The sequence below is a fragment of the Anguilla anguilla genome, chromosome 13 (genome assembly GCF_013347855.1).
Source record: "Anguilla anguilla isolate fAngAng1 chromosome 13, fAngAng1.pri, whole genome shotgun sequence".
NCBI classification, from domain to species: Eukaryota; Metazoa; Chordata; class Actinopteri; order Anguilliformes; family Anguillidae; genus Anguilla; species Anguilla anguilla.
Window position 1 is genome coordinate 19,342,925 of NC_049213.1, and position 17,211 is coordinate 19,360,135.

At 46.0% G+C, this 17,211-nt stretch overlaps 1 protein-coding gene across 2 annotated transcripts; it reads right to left on the minus strand.

The window, feature by feature from the left end:
* Positions 1-20: 20 nt before the first annotated feature.
* On the minus strand, positions 21-16,913 carry LOC118210660 (zinc fingers and homeoboxes protein 3-like). 2 transcript variants are annotated; one of them, XM_035387014.1, is made up of 4 exons: positions 16,625-16,913; positions 4,399-7,068; positions 2,258-2,978; positions 21-1,429 (listed from the first exon to the last, which is right to left on the minus strand). In XM_035387014.1, the coding sequence occupies exons 2-4, from the start codon at positions 6,895-6,897 to the stop codon at positions 1,422-1,424; spliced, it is 3,228 nt and encodes a 1,075-aa protein (XP_035242905.1). In that variant the 5' UTR covers positions 6,898-7,068; positions 16,625-16,913; the 3' UTR covers positions 21-1,421. The 2 variants fall into 2 exon arrangements, with proteins under 2 accessions (XP_035242905.1, XP_035242906.1); XM_035387015.1 differs by lacking the exon at positions 16,625-16,913 and adding an exon at positions 14,125-14,381.
* Positions 16,914-17,211: the final 298 nt, after the last annotated feature.

Consider the following 17,211-nt stretch of genomic DNA (forward strand, 5'->3'; position numbering starts at 1 on the left):
ACTGTAGTGCACACAGTGACAAAATTGTTGCATTTCATTTATTTTGCAAAGATCCAGACGAAAAAATGAAAAAGCACGGCTAGGTATGAATAATTCTGGTAAAACTGCAGTTTGACAAATTGTCTTACACAGTTATAATAAGAGTTCTGTAAGTCCAGGAATATTTGCTAATTTTGCGAACCAGACAGAAACAGTGAGCATTTTAGCTCCAACATGCTCAGTTTTTTTAAAGGCCACTTGATGCATGGTGTTGACAGCAAAGCTCCTTCTGTTTCAAGTGTAATAGTTTCACAATTTTCAGAAGAAACTGAAAAATGCTGATTTACTGAATTTGTTTGGCTGTTGATGAAAAAGCGGTTTAATGTTAGCTCTCGATTAGTTGACAGAATGCAGGTCATTAGCCGCTAGTCGGCTTTGCTTGACCATCGTGTCCTTGATTCTGCATCTGCAATACGTTATTCCGCATTGCCAGTTTGCTGGAGTAACATGTTTTATCACTCGTATGTGTTAAATACACTATTCAAAACGTCTCTACGTCTGTGTTAGTCTAATAGTTTTTATGACAGCTGGAAGGCTGGTTACAAGGTGATGTGTTGAGTGTGCATTGGTGAGTGACCTCTGTAACAGTGTAACACTGATCGCCTGCCGCTTGTTTAGTGTACAATCAAAGGCTCCCTTCGGTTAACGCGATTTCAGCATAACCGTCCCACTGGGTACATAGTGCAAAAATCCATACTGATGGAGTGATCCGCTAAATACATACACAAATATATCTGGACTGACAGTAATCGATTACAGAAGGAAAAAAGTTATAAACCTAAATCTTTACAAATCTGAGATAAGAGAAATAGAAGAAATAGAATTCAAGGCTGTGCTGATGTACTGTTTGCTATAAAAGTAAGAAATACAACAAACAAAACGTCTTCTCGCTCATTTCCTTTACTCCTCACGCCCCCCTTCTCTGTAGCGCTACATTTCCTATCACATCTTCTAACCAGAGGTCCACATCCCAACATCATTTCCCATAATCCCTTGGGCAGCACTGATGTGACTGGCAAGATTCATACGACGTGTGTGCGTGTATTCTCTTTCATGTAGGCTGGCTTCCCCCTTTCCATGTGCTCCCAAATGTTGGCTTGGTCTGACAAAAGCCACCCCAATCGTCAACAGAGCTCTGTGCCCTGCTTCTATTTTTTCCTGTTTGTTTTTTCCCCCAGCTTTTTTGGGCAGATGATGGTGGGAAGGATGGTGAGGGAGGGGCTTTTTTTTCTTTCGGGATTTAAGTCAGTCTACAAATCCCATCACATGCACAGCTGCTGTCATATTAAACACCCCCCCTCCAGCCCCCGATGCTTTCAGAAAACCAGCCGCCCCTCGTTTCCCTGGCAACCAGCGTCATCCGGCCACACTCCGTCCTCACCTCAGAGTCCTGAAACACAGATGCGCACAAACTGTAAAAGTGAGCAACGTTAAATTAGGCATAACACAGGCATAGAACAATAGTATTACAGCAAGGCATAAATATAAGGAAACTGCTAATCCCCCCCATGATCAATAAATATATACAGTACATCACAATTATTTTAAAATGAAGCCAGTTAAAAATCATGAGGCATACAGATCATTTTTGAAAGCCTTTCTTTGAATTATTTTTATCTGAACACCTATTTTAACCTATAAGCTAAAAGAAGACTACAGTCCAGGTTAACAGTAAAATAACACAAAAACAGATTTTTCTCATAAGTCTGCTTTAAAGGAAAAATACACCCAAAAATAACAATATGGTACTTTTACTACCTGAAGATAATGGAAAGGCGAGCACTCATAGCATGATACAACAACCTGCCAACAACACTCCTAAAAGTTGATAATTTACTCCTAAGTGGAAAAATAAAGTATATGAACACTGGCATTATCTATGTGCATATACTTGTCCTTGTCAATCAAGCAATTTAACATGTTAATATTATGTTCCTATCTTTTCAACGTCATTGTGAAAGACAGACGTTGTGTGCACACAGTGATTTCTGTGCTTCCCTTGCCTCAAGCTCCCACAGGTCATTCCATCTATAATGTCTGTAATGCTGGATAAGAACTGTTTGAATATGAAAGTGTTACAGCTGTGAAATCACCCGGCCTCTTCCCTCCCCTGTCCCCCTAACTCTAAATGTAATGTAGAGGCACAGTGTAGGCAGAGTTCTGGGTCACTTTTCATGGGTTATTCGCAGTGCCCTCTGCCTGCACCGCCTTCACACACCGTAAGATTCAGCTCGTGGTTCGGGTTCTGGTGGGCGGGCTTTTCCTGGGGACCCGTCCCGTGAAGAGCCATTGGGGCTGGGCTTGGCAAACTGGACCACAGGGACCGAAGCAGACCCCTTCTCCCCCTCCTCACAGGCTGGACTGCTCCTGGCCTGCTCCCCTTCCTTCTTCACAGCACCTTGGTCCTGCTCCTCCTCTTCCTCCAGCTCCTCCTCCTCCTCCTCAGCCCTCCTGCTCTCCTGTGCCTGGTGCACCCGCTGGCTCCGCCCCTCTGTGCCAGGTCTGCTGGACTCCACCAGTCCCTCTGCTCCCGGGGCCTCCTCCTTATTCGGCTTCCCCCGGTCCTTCGGTGCTGTAGTGTCTCCCTTTCCCTCCTCCTCTCCTTCCTCCTCCTCCTTGTCGTTCTTCTCCTCCCCCTCTTTCTCTTCAGCGGCTGCTGCACGCTGGTAGCTCTCCAGCCACTTCAGCTGGCCGTTCTTGTAGACGTAGCGGCTGTCTCCGAACCAGCGCACCACCTCGGGGCGTGGCAGGCCGGTGCGGGCGATCAGCTGGTCGTACTGCAGGCTGCTCGGCCAATGGGTGCGCGCGAAGACCTGCCGGAGCAGGTGCAGCTGCTCCGCCGTCTTCTTCCCGCGGCTGGAAGTGAACGGGGGCGGAGATTTAGGGCTGTCGGACTCGCGCTCGGAGTGCGCTCCAGACTCGGGCTCGGGCTTGGTCACCTTCAGGAAGCACAGGAAAACGGACCACGTTAACCACATACTCATTTCATTTCACAATCAACGTGCTGGAGTTCAGAGCCAAAACAACTGAAACTGTGAACATGAAATCCAAATATGGACTGCAGTTTGAATGCTGAGGTTTAGGTTTCATTCAAACAAATACGAATTGGCAGGAAAACCTGTGTCAAGGGTGTCTTATCGTTTCAGTATTATATAGAAATGTTAAATTATGCATCAACATTCTAGTACTTGCCGGTCCACTGATTTATGGGTTTCTTTCCTTTAACGCAATATGGAAATGAGGTGAGCAACTTGAATTCAGGGTAAAAAGGTATGTTGTGCAACAAGACCTTAAAGAAAGCCAGAATGAACGCAAGTCTGAATGAAGAAACTTTTGGTTGAATGTACATGTCTTCTTCAGGAAGCGGAGGCAACATTGTTAATCATTTCAAAAATTCATCATGCATATTGTACTGTAGTTTTACAAAGCTACAGTACTATATGCATGATGTCTGTAAAAAAATCATCATTCAACACATCAGAACAACACCAATACCTGCTAAGTTATTCATTTATTGTCTGGAATACTGTAACACAAACATTTTGGATGGTTAATTCTACTGCTTGCAGTTGAAATAGTGTTTACTCTGAACTGCTTATATGACTTACCGATGTTTATCTCTGTCCTTCATTATTACATAAAACGTTTTATACATACCAGATGCCCAAAATATTAAGATAGCACTGGGAAAGAACTACATTATTGAGATGTTTCATTCTAAAAACCTTCCACCATGATATTCCTCTATTCATTAAATTATTTTAAAACGTATTTCCTTTAAAACTTATTGACCATATTTCATTAGTTGTATTAAAAGAACTAACTAGTGATTATTGTGAAAATATTTAAAAGGGTAAGTTCATCTGCTCTTTAAAAAAAGCTCCTGCCTCCAGCCCAGGCACCACAGTATTCAGTCTTCTGTTACCTGGATTTTTCCATATTGAAGTGCTTCAAGTCTTGTTTGATTGAATACAAAACAAATATCATGGCAATTTTATTCCATTGCAAGATAACACTGTTGACACTTAACAACCCAAGTTAAGGTAATACTTGACAATCTAGCTACATGTGATCTTACAGTCATATAAGCTAGTAGTTATTGGACACTATTATTCATGCAATGGACTTACAATAACAAATGCTTAACTAACATAAGAGTACACACACATCGATTATTGCACACTTCCCCCCATTTTGTGTCTACGGGTAATAAAATAGAACTATAACTTTCCTAGAAAGTCTTCATATCACGTTAAATCACTACTTGAAGACAATTTGTATCTTCAGAATGTTTAAGGTTAAAATTCACATTTTAAAATCATGATATTTACTGTGATAAGTTTCAGTTTCTCTGCCTACCTTCAGCATCTTTAGATTGATTTTGATGGGGTTGACCTTGGGGTTGACCTTGAGCTCATTCTCCTTGGTGCACTGCTGTGATGACGTCCCCAGCAAGGGGTCGTCCGGGTCGCTCTTCCCTTCTCCCCCATCATCATCATCCTCTTCTTCATCCTCCTCCTCCTCCTGCTCTCCCTCCCCACTCTTGCTTTTTGGCGTGGCCCTCTTGCGGCGTTCAGAGAACCAGCCGTCGATCTCACGCCGGGTCATCTTGGTTTCGGCGCGCAGTCGGTCCACCTCCTCAGTGGACGGCAGGGGGTCCAGGGCGTAGCTCGCCTCCAGGGCGCGCACCTGCTGGGGGTCCCGCTCCTTGTAGCGCACAGCAGTAAAATCCGCCATCTGAGATGGTGGCGCCCGCCGCGCCGCACTCGCTGTGGCCACAGTCGCCGTCGCTAGGGGCGACTGGGGGCTCCCAGAGGAGGAGGGGCTGTCAGTGAGGTCGAGGAGGGTGCCCCCAGTGAAGGGCACCCCTCCCGTGCTTGACCGCGGGCCCTTCAGGTTGCGGTTGTGATAGCGGCGGTCGCTGAACCACTTGCGCACCTCGCGCACGGTCAGGCCGGTGAGCTTGGTGAGCCGCTCCACTTCGTCCTGCCCGGGGAACTCGCAGCGCACAAAGCTCTGCTTCAGCGTCCCCAGCTGCTCTGCAGACTTCTTGCTCTTGTAGAAGCTGGGGTCCAGGAAGCTGCTGGGGAGGGTTCGAGAGCTGGGTGCCCCCCTGAGGATGGGTGCAGCTGGAACCATGGCTGCCGAGTCGCCCGTTTTGCTGCAGCCATCGCCATTGCTTTTACTGGTGGCAGTGTTTTCGCTGGCTTTGCTGGCATTGCTAGTGTTGTTGCTGGCACTCCCACTGCCAGTGCTACTGTTGCTGGTGCTACCGTTGCTGGTGCTGTTACTGCAGATGCTGCTGGTGATGATGCTGTTAAGGCTATTGCTGCTGGTGATGCTGTTGCCACTGGTAACGGCTGATCCAGGGACCCGACTGCTGCTCCCCACAGCTCCACTCTTATCAGCCCCCACTGCTGTGGCCGGCCGGGCCTGTGTCTGGGGACGGGGCTGGGGGCGGGGCGTCACGGCCAGGGTCACAGGGGCGCTGCTCACCTGCAGGCCATTAGTGATCATGGGCTGGGTGACTATCATACCCCCCTGCCCCACCAGGCTGCCCTGCAGGATATGGGGGACCCCCCCTGAACCTAGCGCCGTGGGCAGGACAGTGATAGTGTGGTGGGAAGGGCCCTGGTGGGTGTGGCGCGCCTGCGGAGACTGCGATTGGCCAGCGGATGGCGCCTGGATGATGGTGTTGAACATCTTGCGACGGGAGTCCTCAATCTCCTCCGGGGACCAGCTGATGCCCTGCTTGAGCCGCTGGGCAGTGAACCAGATCTTTATCTGCTCCTCAGGGTACTTTGTGACCACGGTCAGGTAGCAGAGCTCCGCCTTGGTCGGGTACGGGAACTTGCTGAAGGAGGTCTTGAGGAAACTGCTGGAGTCCATGGCGGCGTTGTAGGTGGGGATGCTGCTAAGCGGGATCATCACTTTGGGCAGGTTCCTGGAGGAGGGGCTGGAGGAGGAGGAAGACGAAGAGGAGGAGACGGTGATGGGGGCAGACTGGTGCGGGGTGCGGTTCTGCACCACCGTCACCACCTGGCTGATGGCCGTCTTGAGCAGGGGCAGTGCACTCGAGCCATTCACGATCTGTATGGCCGACGGGAGAGGGGGCAGGGCCTTGGGGACCGTCCCATTGTGAGTGACGCTGGTAGGGGAGGTCAGGATGGCAGGGGGGGGCATGGTCATTTGGGGGTCCTTTCTCCCTACCTCTGGGCCCGGCTCCTCCGCTGCCCCCATGTGGGACACCACGATGCGCTTGTGCTCCGACTTCCCCCTCAGCCTCTTCATGATCGGCGTTTTTGTGATGGAGATCTCCGCCTCCCTTGTCCCCTCCCCGGTGATCAGGCTCTGCTCCACCCGAATTCGCCGCTCCTGTCGCCTCACCTGCAGGGCAGCGCTAGTGGGGCTGCCCGCTGCGCCCAAGGTGGGGTGCGCTCGTGCATTGTGCAGTGCAAGCCCCTCAAATTTAGGACAGGAAACTCCACAGTTTGTGCAGTGGAAGGTGGGGTCAGCGCGGAATTCGGGGTGGCCACTGTACACGTGGTCCAGGAACAGGTTGAGGTCCCGGGACTCAAAGCGACAAGGCGGGCAGGTGTAGGAGTCCCCTCCCTGTTGCGAAACAGCATCCTCTTCAGGCCAGGAGGACTGGCTGCACTCCTTTGAGCCCGGCACTCTCACGATGGTGGTTACAGCAGCGGGTATGGCCTCTTCCTCCTCCTCCCTCCCTTCCCGGGATGCCCCATTTTTGGTAGTGGGTGGCGGAGGGTCGGTGGGGCTGGAGTCCCGGTCCTGGGGGGGACGTGTGGTTTTTGGGGGGATCATGCATGGGATTGTGGATTTCCTCTTGCTGGCCATGACTGGAGAGGTTAAAATGTGCACGGGGTGACTTCCAGGTTGAAGGGGGGCCTCAGGTGTGATGAACAGCAGTGATGAGGTTGCAGTGACCCAAGTGACTCATGCTCCTCCTTGACTTTTTGGGGACACCCTCCACTGCGCAAGGGATGATTTTAGCAGCTGACTGGAAACCTATGCATGAGATTTAAAAAAGAAAATAAATTCTAATCAGTTATTTCATTTACAAAACACCTTTTACAGAGACACAAACATGCTTCCCAGGAAAATATGAAAATTAGCAAAGAGTGGGCCTGAATGTTCAAACAAGTAATGAGGAATCGACTGGGCAAATGATCATCAAAACCTACAGGTGTCAATAGCAATAAAAATTGAGCATTTCTAATAATTTACTGAATAAAACAATGACAAAACATGTTGATGTTATAAACAATGATACCCTGACCCTAAAATTGGTCTATGCAAATATGGTGGTATCCAGCTGCCCAAAATCAGGTTGAATCTAATGCTGGCCTTGGGATAACGCCATGCTCGTTTCTCCCTATCCATTTACATTCTGCAGTAAACAACCCTGGGGAGCCCAGCTCCACTGCGCTCTGCCTGTAATACGATTTTATACCTGCTGTTTACAAGCCCTGTGTGGGGCTACAAATCACAGGTGAGAGAGAGAGATAGACATAGAGACAGTGAGTGAGTGAGAGAGAGAGAGAGAGAGAGAGCAGCGCTCAAAAAGCCACTGAAGAACAGCTTTGAAAAAATTAATAAAATCAATAACTTCTCATGTTTCAGTACAATGTGTACACCAGACTTCATTCTTCAGGATGGATCCTGCTCCATTGCCACCATCACTGTTCTCAACATCAGAACCATATTAATATTTACTGTATTATTGTTATTCCAAATCAGAACCAGCATCTCAATTTGTTGACTTTTTTGTATAAATCATTTTGTTTCAACTTCACATTCTTACTTTCAGGACCCTACGTATGTATCAAATAAGATGGAAGACCTCAGGAATATCAGGGACTGTTTTTTGGTTGCTATGGATGTTGAGTCTCCTTATACAAAGGACTGTAGATGAAGGACTTGAAGCTTTGGACAACTTCCTGTGGTGAGCAGTATGCGCCCTACACATTTTATTTAGCAATGATGAATATGAATATAATCTTTCTGAAATAAACTTTTATTAATTTGAGAATTACATAAGGATCATGAATGCAATCTCCATACCTCTATTTTTAGAGAAAACACTGACCGTAATTTTGAGAGCTGCAACATATAGGTCCAGCACATTTTTATTTTAATTCTTCCTGCCATCTTAAAATAAAGGCTTTTAACCTCACCATTAAGAGTGCCTTGCACTCCCACTTATTTGCCAGTTTACCTTCTCATATTTTTGACTGGCAAACTTAATCCTCCTTCTTGATATAGGCTATTTGCACTTCCTCCTCTTTGCAAACAGCACCTTTTTGGCTACTATTTGGTTACCTTGCAGCATTCCTTCTCCAACTTCACATTGCTGTTTGTGAAATGCTCCCAGCTTGCCTAAAAATGTAGTTGGTCAGTGTGCACAAAATTGTCTTTTCATTCAGGTACTTCACAACAAAGATTAACTGGGCAAGTGAGCATTGTACACTTTGGTTATTTGTCCAGTTTTGAAGCATCCCCAAGCCTTTGCCAGAGAGAAAAGAAAAAATAAGAGGTATCACCATCATGTGCTCTACCAGGGTGCAGCTTTGTTCACTCTTTCAAACACAGACAGACAGACACCCAAAATCACAGCAACAGCAGTGAATCATTATTTTTGTGTGCTCATTTTAGGGCGTTTTGTGCGAATCACATTTTGTCCTTTCGCACATCTGCATGTATTGAGAAGTACTTCAGGAGTGGCGCACTGCTCTAGGGAACGGACGCCACTTCCACTCACCCTGACCAAGGTCCCTGCCAGAATGGGTTTTTTGAGAATGGCAACCAAACAAAAACCTTTCCTATACATAACCACACTACTGTCCGTTGGTCTGCGCCTGGTTAATATGGGCGTACCTTCCTACATGCACTTTTGGAATGACATTGAAGCCCAACCACACCATTGACTGAATCCTGAGCACATCAGGTTAAGGGCCAGGTTCCACCACCACTATGGGGGGGGGGGGGGGGGTAGGATTTTAAACTCATAAATTCTGTGCTAATGAGTCAGCCTCCAGTGCCACTCCTCTGCTCAAAAATGTAGGTCAGCGCCATCTTACGTGCTAATCCTGGATGGCCGCGCCGGGGTGTGTACTGAGGAGGGGTCACGGTAAGGCCTCGTCCAGTTGTCCGAACCCAGAGGTAATTGCCGTTTGAGTGTGGGGGAACATGAGCGTGCACCAACGCATGTTTGGGTATGTGTCTACACACACACACAAAGTGATTGCATATATATATGTGACAGCATGCATGATATAACGCGTGTCCATGCGTCCCCTTAATGTGTTCACTCAGGTAGGATCTTCCGCATCAGTGCTGCCGTTATGGACACGTGCAAGACCGAGATTACTGCACTGTACTCTGGACTTGAGGGTAGGCTGCACAGTTACACACGGTCCCTTACTTTGCACCTATCCAACACAGTCCCTTACTCTGAATGCATTCATTATTGTGCAAGGATGTTTGACCGCTCCAGAGTGCCTGTTAAACAAAAGCCTCATCTGAAGTCCATCAAAATACTGCATGTGTGACACAGACTGGCTGACGGTTTTTCTTTTTTTTCTGAAGGGGAGGGGAGTGAAGTGCACTGCCACAGTAAACATGAAATGGTTTCATGTTCCCAGCGTACCTTACATTGATGTTATCAAAAATGACTATACATTAACAACACTGATCTCCACTATTTATTACTAATTTCTATATTTTATGTTTTTTTAATTTTATATAATGATAGTTGAACTATCCCGCAGTACAAGAAGTACTCGAATAATCCCAACAGATCCAGTCAGCGTTAACGCGTATTTAGTAGGCCTATTTTACTCCGCTCAACCCACGGGTATCTGGTGCGGCAGCGTCAAAAAAAGACCAAACAGCCAAAACACTGAGGTTGCACTAATAGGATCTCCTTGTCTGCACATCTAGTTTCGAATAATAAACGTCCAACTTGCTGAGAAATAGAACGAGGTCATGTTCTGAAAAGAGAACGCTTTATCGGCGCGCCAGACGTGGTTGAACACGAGACGGCGATGCTCCGGGGACGAGCTGAATGCAGCGGCGTTTCAATAAGACCTCGTATTTCCGTCCAAGGTTTGAACAAAAGCCGTCTCACGTCACCAGCCCTGCATCTGCCCCTTTCAGCCAACCCAAAGTCCCGTTTGAACTAGTCGGCTGCGGGAGAGCCGTGACCGAGGAGCTATGGTATGCGAACCTTACAGTACAAACTACAGACGCCGAAAATCAACGTGCAACACTACGTTTCTTCTCAGATCTTAAGAAATGGATAGCGCATAGTTTTGAAAGCTCCTTTTACCCATAATGTATGCACACGCATGTCAACAAATTTGAAATTTGAACACATCTCATATCGAGTAACTGAACTACACTGTTAGCAACAGGAACAGGAAGAAAACACCACAGAGCTCTGTGGGTCCTTTATATAGTTTAATTGTGTACTTGTCCTGAATAACTAAGATTAAAAAACGTTGAATATTTAAAAGCTGTGTGATTTTAGAATTATGGTTAATAAATAAATGCTACGAAAACGTTTTATTATTTTTTTAATAAAAATTAATCGTCTCGAAGATAAAAGGCCGGTTTGGAAAATCTGGGAGGCCCCGATGCAAAGAAGAAAAATAGGCTACGAGTGAACGGTGTTCATTCGGGTTCCATGTGCTCCGGTTGACGTTAGAAGTAAATCTGTGCTTTAGGGATAGGCGATAAATCCAGGGTGAGGTTTTACTTTGCGTCCGCGTAGGCTACTTGGCTAAACAAGTAGCGATGTTTTTCACTTTGGTTTCAGCACGGCAATAAAGCGGCAGCTCACTGTCAAAGCCACACTCAAGACATTCGTCAGTGCACAACTGCTGGTGGAGTCTGGACAGTGGCAGCACAAACGTGCCACTCATTCTGTGGGAAAAATGCCGACGCGAAAAATCGTTAATGATCCACGGATGATAAATATAGGCTGAATAAAGCATGGAATTACACATAACCTGTATGCATGAAACTGTGCTGTGCACAGAAAAACGGAGCTGGATGTTTAATAGGACACACAGGCACACAAAAAGCACCACCCTTCCTTGGTTGAATAATTTATCTGCTTGAGTGGTGCAAGTTGTTTCCGTGGAAACTGGACGGCCTTGGAGCTGAAGCACGCACCCCTCTCTTCTCCTAATTTAACTTGGCTTATTAAAAATTAGTGCTCTCAAAACTCCAATTAGTCCTGGCTGGTCAGGGGAAAAGGCATTTAAAACAGCAGTTTGAATAAATACGTAACACACTCCACTGTCTGATATTTGAAAAGGTCCAAGGCTGAAATGCCCAATTCAGTTTTAAGCCACAGGCTGCTTAAGTTTCTGCATTTACAGGGACAGCACCTAAACCCAGCCCTTCCAAAACTGTGGGATTGTGGGATACTAGGTTGTAAGAGTGTGTGCACCAACAGAGGAAAGGATGGACAGATTCTCTTCTCACATCAAACACAGAAACTCTTTCAGACTGACGCTGCCACATACTCAGATGGTTGTACAGACACTATTTCTCACAAAACACAGACAGGTTATGAATTTAAAAATAACTGTAAAAGTGACAGTCAGCAGGGGGTATATAACAAAGCCTGACAGACTATTTAATAATGTGGACCAAAAAAAAAAAAAAGCCAACAGAGACAAAATAATCACAAAGCCTACTGCAGTAATATGAGACATGTCAGATGTGTCCATTACACAGATTACAGCAATGAGGATCAGCCAAACTGAATGCTGAAGTTTTTTCCCCCCATGTTGGCAAATAGAGTTGCTGCTCTTAACAAGAACAATGAAATAACCGCTTTACTCAACTAGAAGAGTGCACTCAGTAGAGTCAGGATCTCCCCCAGGTTAGCTTTGCTGATCCAACAATAGAGGCTGCACAATCAATGCAACCAGACAAATACAATACCTACCAGTTTTTACCATGTGCCACTGAAAATCCCAAAAACGCCGATTCAGTGAAGTAACGCGAAAAGGTGGTGACATGTTAGCTAATTTCATTCATATCAGCCACGATGTGTTAGACAGAGCTAACGTTGACGTTATACTCTTGCACTTTCGTTTCAAATCTGGACAGGAACAATTCCAAAAGACCAGCGATGTAAAATATCAATTTCAGTGTGAAAATGCCAACAAAATAATTGCCACAGCTTCAAACATTAACGTCCATTTTAACGTTGAAATTGACTTTTTACATTGCTGGTCTTTCATTCCAAACGGAAGCAGTTGTTGATCACTTGCGGCCCCTACCGGCCGGTTAGGAGGAGCGAGGAGTTAGCACTCAATGTATTTCAATGGACAATTATGGAAATTAATTCAAATAAAATACTTGTCGTTGACCGATTTGCAAAATATTCGAGAATTCAGGTCCTTGGCCTGCTGTCAGCATGCACAACAAGTATTAGGCTGATCGACCCAGTAGTATGCGAGATTAGCTGCAGATAGATACACACACGCACACACACGCGACCAAACGCATAATCCCCTCCAGGCTCTCACCTGGCGGAGATAATGACAGGAAAGTGGCCATGCTACATATCCACAGTCCTGCTATTTGACATCATTTTATTTTTCCTCAATGCCTGATTACCCTTACAACTATGTGCATGTGTTCCCATAAGATACCCATCTGTACAGCTTCCCTTTATTTAGACATTGCTCATTAGCAAAGCGCTTACACAGCGGCCCTTTGAAGTAAAGAATCTTTAACCCATGTCCACCGCTAGTCTGTACACCCATCTTTCCCTGTGTGACAGCTCAGGGCAATTGGGTACGTTTCAAGTACAACAGGTGCAGAAGATCGCAGGTGACTGAGAAGCAAGGTTAAACACAATCTTGGGGACTCAAAGCCACTGTCCCTGAGCATGGCCTTAGGGGACAACCAGCTACAAATTCTATGGAGTTCCTGGTCTTTCAGGAACTCATAAAATTACTAAAAAGGTAGATTGTGGTAGAGCTAATCCTGACCCTATGCATGAGCCTCTTTCAGTGGACAGCAGAACCTTCCAGAACCAGAGAGAAACATACTTCTAATCATTTCCACTTCTGCTCTCTGTCCAGACACAGTCAATTTAAACTAGGTCTTGTTAATCACTTTCTGAATCATAAATACTTTAGTAAAAACTCTCTCTTAATATCCTGGCTGAAATTAAACTCAGATTAGAGACTGAAATGCTCAGAGTCCCTCTTCAAATGTAATTTGTTTAAAGACCTTTAACCAGGGTTCCAGCTTTACTGTGGAACAGCATATGATGAAGCAGTCTTGTTCAAGCTCTAGAGTGGTATAATGAGCCAGCCTGGTTCTAGCTCTACAGTAGGAAAGGGTATAATGAACCAGCCTGGTGCCACCTATACTGTAAGAAAGGGTATAATGAGCCAGTTTGGTGCCAGCTATACTGTAGGAAAGGGTATAATGTGCAGGCCGGGTTCCAGCTGTACTGTAGGAAATGGTATAATGAGCCAGTCTAGTGCCCGCTATACTGTAGGGAAGAGTATAATGAACCAGCTCTTTACAAAGACAGGTGGAAATGCCGTTTACACACACCTTCAAGGCGTGGTCACTGCTGGACAATTCCAGACTCCTGGACTGTGGGCCCTGGACAAGAGGCTCCCTGAGTGTGTGGGGCCCAAAAGGGCAGGCTTCCACCCCTGCCATTCCTCTCCATACCACCATACTTAAAAATCTCTCCCTCATTTTCATGATGGAGGGTGGGGGGTTGAGGTCAATCAAAGGAATTGTGCTGATGATTTGTGACTAGGGTTTATTTATTTTGTTGCCGTTTTTGGTTTGACACTGTATATTGTTTTTTTAACTTTTATTTTATTTCGATCTTTATTCCTGCATAACGAATGGACTATTCTAAGACGTTCTAATACAAGGGGCATCAAAGCAATGCAAGATTGAATCCAAAGATACATAAGCACATCAGATTAACACACGCACTCACTCACTCTCTCTCACTCACTTTCTCTCCCTTCCCCTCTCCCTTCACCCAAACACTGCCAGAATACCTACTCATTTAATCAAGGCCTTCGTCCTTTATTTTAAATCTTTATCCGACCGGCTGAAATCCGAGGTACAAAAGCCAAGCCTCTTCGCAAAGTAGCATCGGATGAGAAGAGTACCCCTTCTTTACCCAGCTCGCCAGGCCCTCAGCACAGTTGTTAAAATGAGAACAGGAAAAAAAAATAATAAAAAAGGGAGAAAGAGAGAAAGAAAGAGAAAGAAAGAAAAATGGCGACGCACCACACATTTTGCTGTCCAACCTAAAATGGCTGACATCACAGCCTCTTACCCACTGAAGCACCACTATGCCAAACTCCTGCAGGGCCTGGGGGGGCAGCCCGCCCCCTTTCTTTTCTTCTACTTCAGTGAAGGGTTTTGCACTGAAATTACAGCTGGGGTGTATGTGTGTGTGTGTGTGTGTGTGTGTGGGTGCGCGCGCGCGTGTGTGTGTTTGCGTGTGTGGGGGGGCAAATACTGTGCAAGAACAACACCCACCCCTCATTCAAATTAAAACTGCAGAGATAAATGACAGAGTGAAAGTTAAGCTACAAAAAAAGAAATAAGACTGAAAAGCGAACACACAGATTAAACATTCTCACAAATACAAAGCTCGGTCACACCATTGATCAGGCGTGCCTTCGTGATGCTGTTCTTGACTGCCGGGAAAGGGATCTAGTTGGCATTAAATGGCCGGGATTCTGCAAAATTCTACTCTGTCCGTGTCGACCCAGAGTAAAGACTACACAAAAAAGATGACAAAGGACAAATTCCTCAGAACTAACTCACGGTGTGTGGACTTTACCAATGTAAAGGCAAACTTTGTGACTATGATCTCTAAGACACAGAATGCCCTCCAGTCTCTGGGGCTTTGGGGCTGTTGCCATGCATGCAAACAGGCTTGGCTGTTGCCACAAACTGCACTGTGCATTACTCTGGTTCTGGGCATATGCAGATAAAAGGCAAGCAGACCTGGCCATCTTCCTTTACCTCAAAAAAGAAGCAAGGAGGAACATGTTCTTTGGGAAACGGTGTCCAAAGCCCAGTGGAACTCAGCCTGCCTTTCAATACCCCTCCCACCCCCCACCCCCCAAAAAAACAACCTGTGCACAGTAAAGCAAGGCAAAATTAAGAACTCCAAATGGGGCGGGGAGGGGGTGGGTGGTTACTGCGCCTTGGGCAGGGGTGTATAGTGGCAGATCCGTCATGGCTATCTCATAAGAGAAGAAGGGGGACCGGATCACTACATACATATATGCGTGTTGCACAGTAGCGTCGAGTTGGCTTAGTGCCAAGCGCGATTGCAGGAGCTCCAATGGTTTTTTTAATTTTTTTTTTTAAACATTCACAAAAGGCGGCAACGGTTCTTGGAAAAATGTTAGAGACTTGGGGAAACTCGTATTCGGAAAATTCACATACTGTGATTCATATTTTTGTTGCAACCTCCAAAATAACCCAGGTACAGAACTACTGTTAATCTTCGACACCAATACTTTAAAAAGCTATTGGAGGAGATTGATTTTATAACACTGAGCTCTCAGGGTTCACTGCATGGCTGAGAGTAAAGCTGCGAATATCCACCCGCTTCGGGAAACTATGTGTTCTCATGAATGTTACCGCTGGTTTCCCGGAACACAAAATCAAATCAACCATACCAGACGCTAAAGCTATTTATCATAAACTTCAGAGATGTCTTCGGTATTTAAAAAAAATTCCAACAAAAACGCTGGTCAAGTACCTATACCAGCAGAATGCATCGCACAAAATAAGAGAAGCGTGGGATTTGGTATCCGAAGGATCAGAAGACATTGTGGCGAAAGTAAAGCCGTTACATTAACTAACGGTTACAAGATTGTAAGTAAAAAGGGTCACTCCGCACCTTCAAGTTGGTACACAAAATCGCTTGCTAGAGGCTTTGGGTTTTATCGACACGGTCGGGCTACCTAGTTCAGTAATCACCATTCTGCTCCAAATCACCCCGCCGTACCAAATGTTTATTTCTGAAATCTACTGAACATAAAATCTATTGAACATAAAGACAATTTACATTCAATTCCGGGGATGCAGGACTGGTCGGGGACCCCTCTGACGTTAAAAATGAAATTTTGTAACCACTGAAACAGCACGAGGCGGTGTGCAACAAAGCAAATAGAAGCCTGTGTAAATTCGTGAAACTGTAACAAAACTGGTACGTTAACCCTTTCCTGGCAGATTCCACTACCAAGTCACTTGCTTCTGGACTTGTTGGCTAGTCTTGATGGCACTGCGATATATCTCAAGAACAGGGAAAGACTACTCGCCTCCCCCAAATTTTTTACTCCGCGCCCCCCAACTACTGTCGCCATTTTATACATTGGCGACTTCATGTAAACTGCCCTGTCTGTCTGCTGCGTCGTATAGGTAAACAGGATAGGGCAGCTAGCTGGCCAAGCAGCTAAAGCAACTTTGAGAAGAGACGCAGTCGCTACACAATGTGGGCACACGGAATGAACAACTAGAAAAGTACGCTTACCTTGTAGCTAGATGATCTGGGACCGAAAATGTTTTAAACCATCCACAATAAATATGCATGTAAATAACATCAGTAAGAAACTCCAATCAATGCCTGTTGCGACCAGAAAGTCGAACCTGTTTCTCCGACTGCGCCGGCTGCACTGGTATAAACTCGGCAGTGACCACAACCAGTACAATGGCCCCTTTGGTCTTGTTTATGTCGAGTCGACATGACCAGCCGAACGAGAACGGAAAAGATATACGGCGTGCGTATCCAGGACCACGTGATCCAAAGCGTCACCGCCAGTGAAAGCTTGTGTGGGCTTGGGACGCGTTTCAGCACTCCCACCACAATAGCACCACTTCCAGTGGTTATCACTTTCTCGTGTCTTTTCGTTTGGATATCGGGGTACTAATGGCCGTTAGCGTTGTGCCGCAGTCAACCTGTGATTAAGCCATACCGCTACAGATACCACTTTTTTTGCTATTGTCTTTGAATGACTGTTTCAGTTTCAACCGCTTACAATAGTGGTCGTCCTGTGGTCATGTCACGCAAACACATCCCAGATGTACATAGTTTGACGTCACGGGGGGGGGGGGGGGGGG

Excerpts from the sequence above, each read along its gene's own strand:
- LOC118210660 (XM_035387014.1), bottom strand. The coding sequence starts at position 6,897 with ATGGCCAGCAAGAGGAAATCCACAATCCCATGCATGATCCCCCCAAAA. Across the intron at positions 2,979-4,398 it reads TCAATCTAAAGATGCTGAAG|GTGACCAAGCCCGAGCCCGA; the intron begins GTAGGCAGAGAA and ends TGCTTCCTGAAG.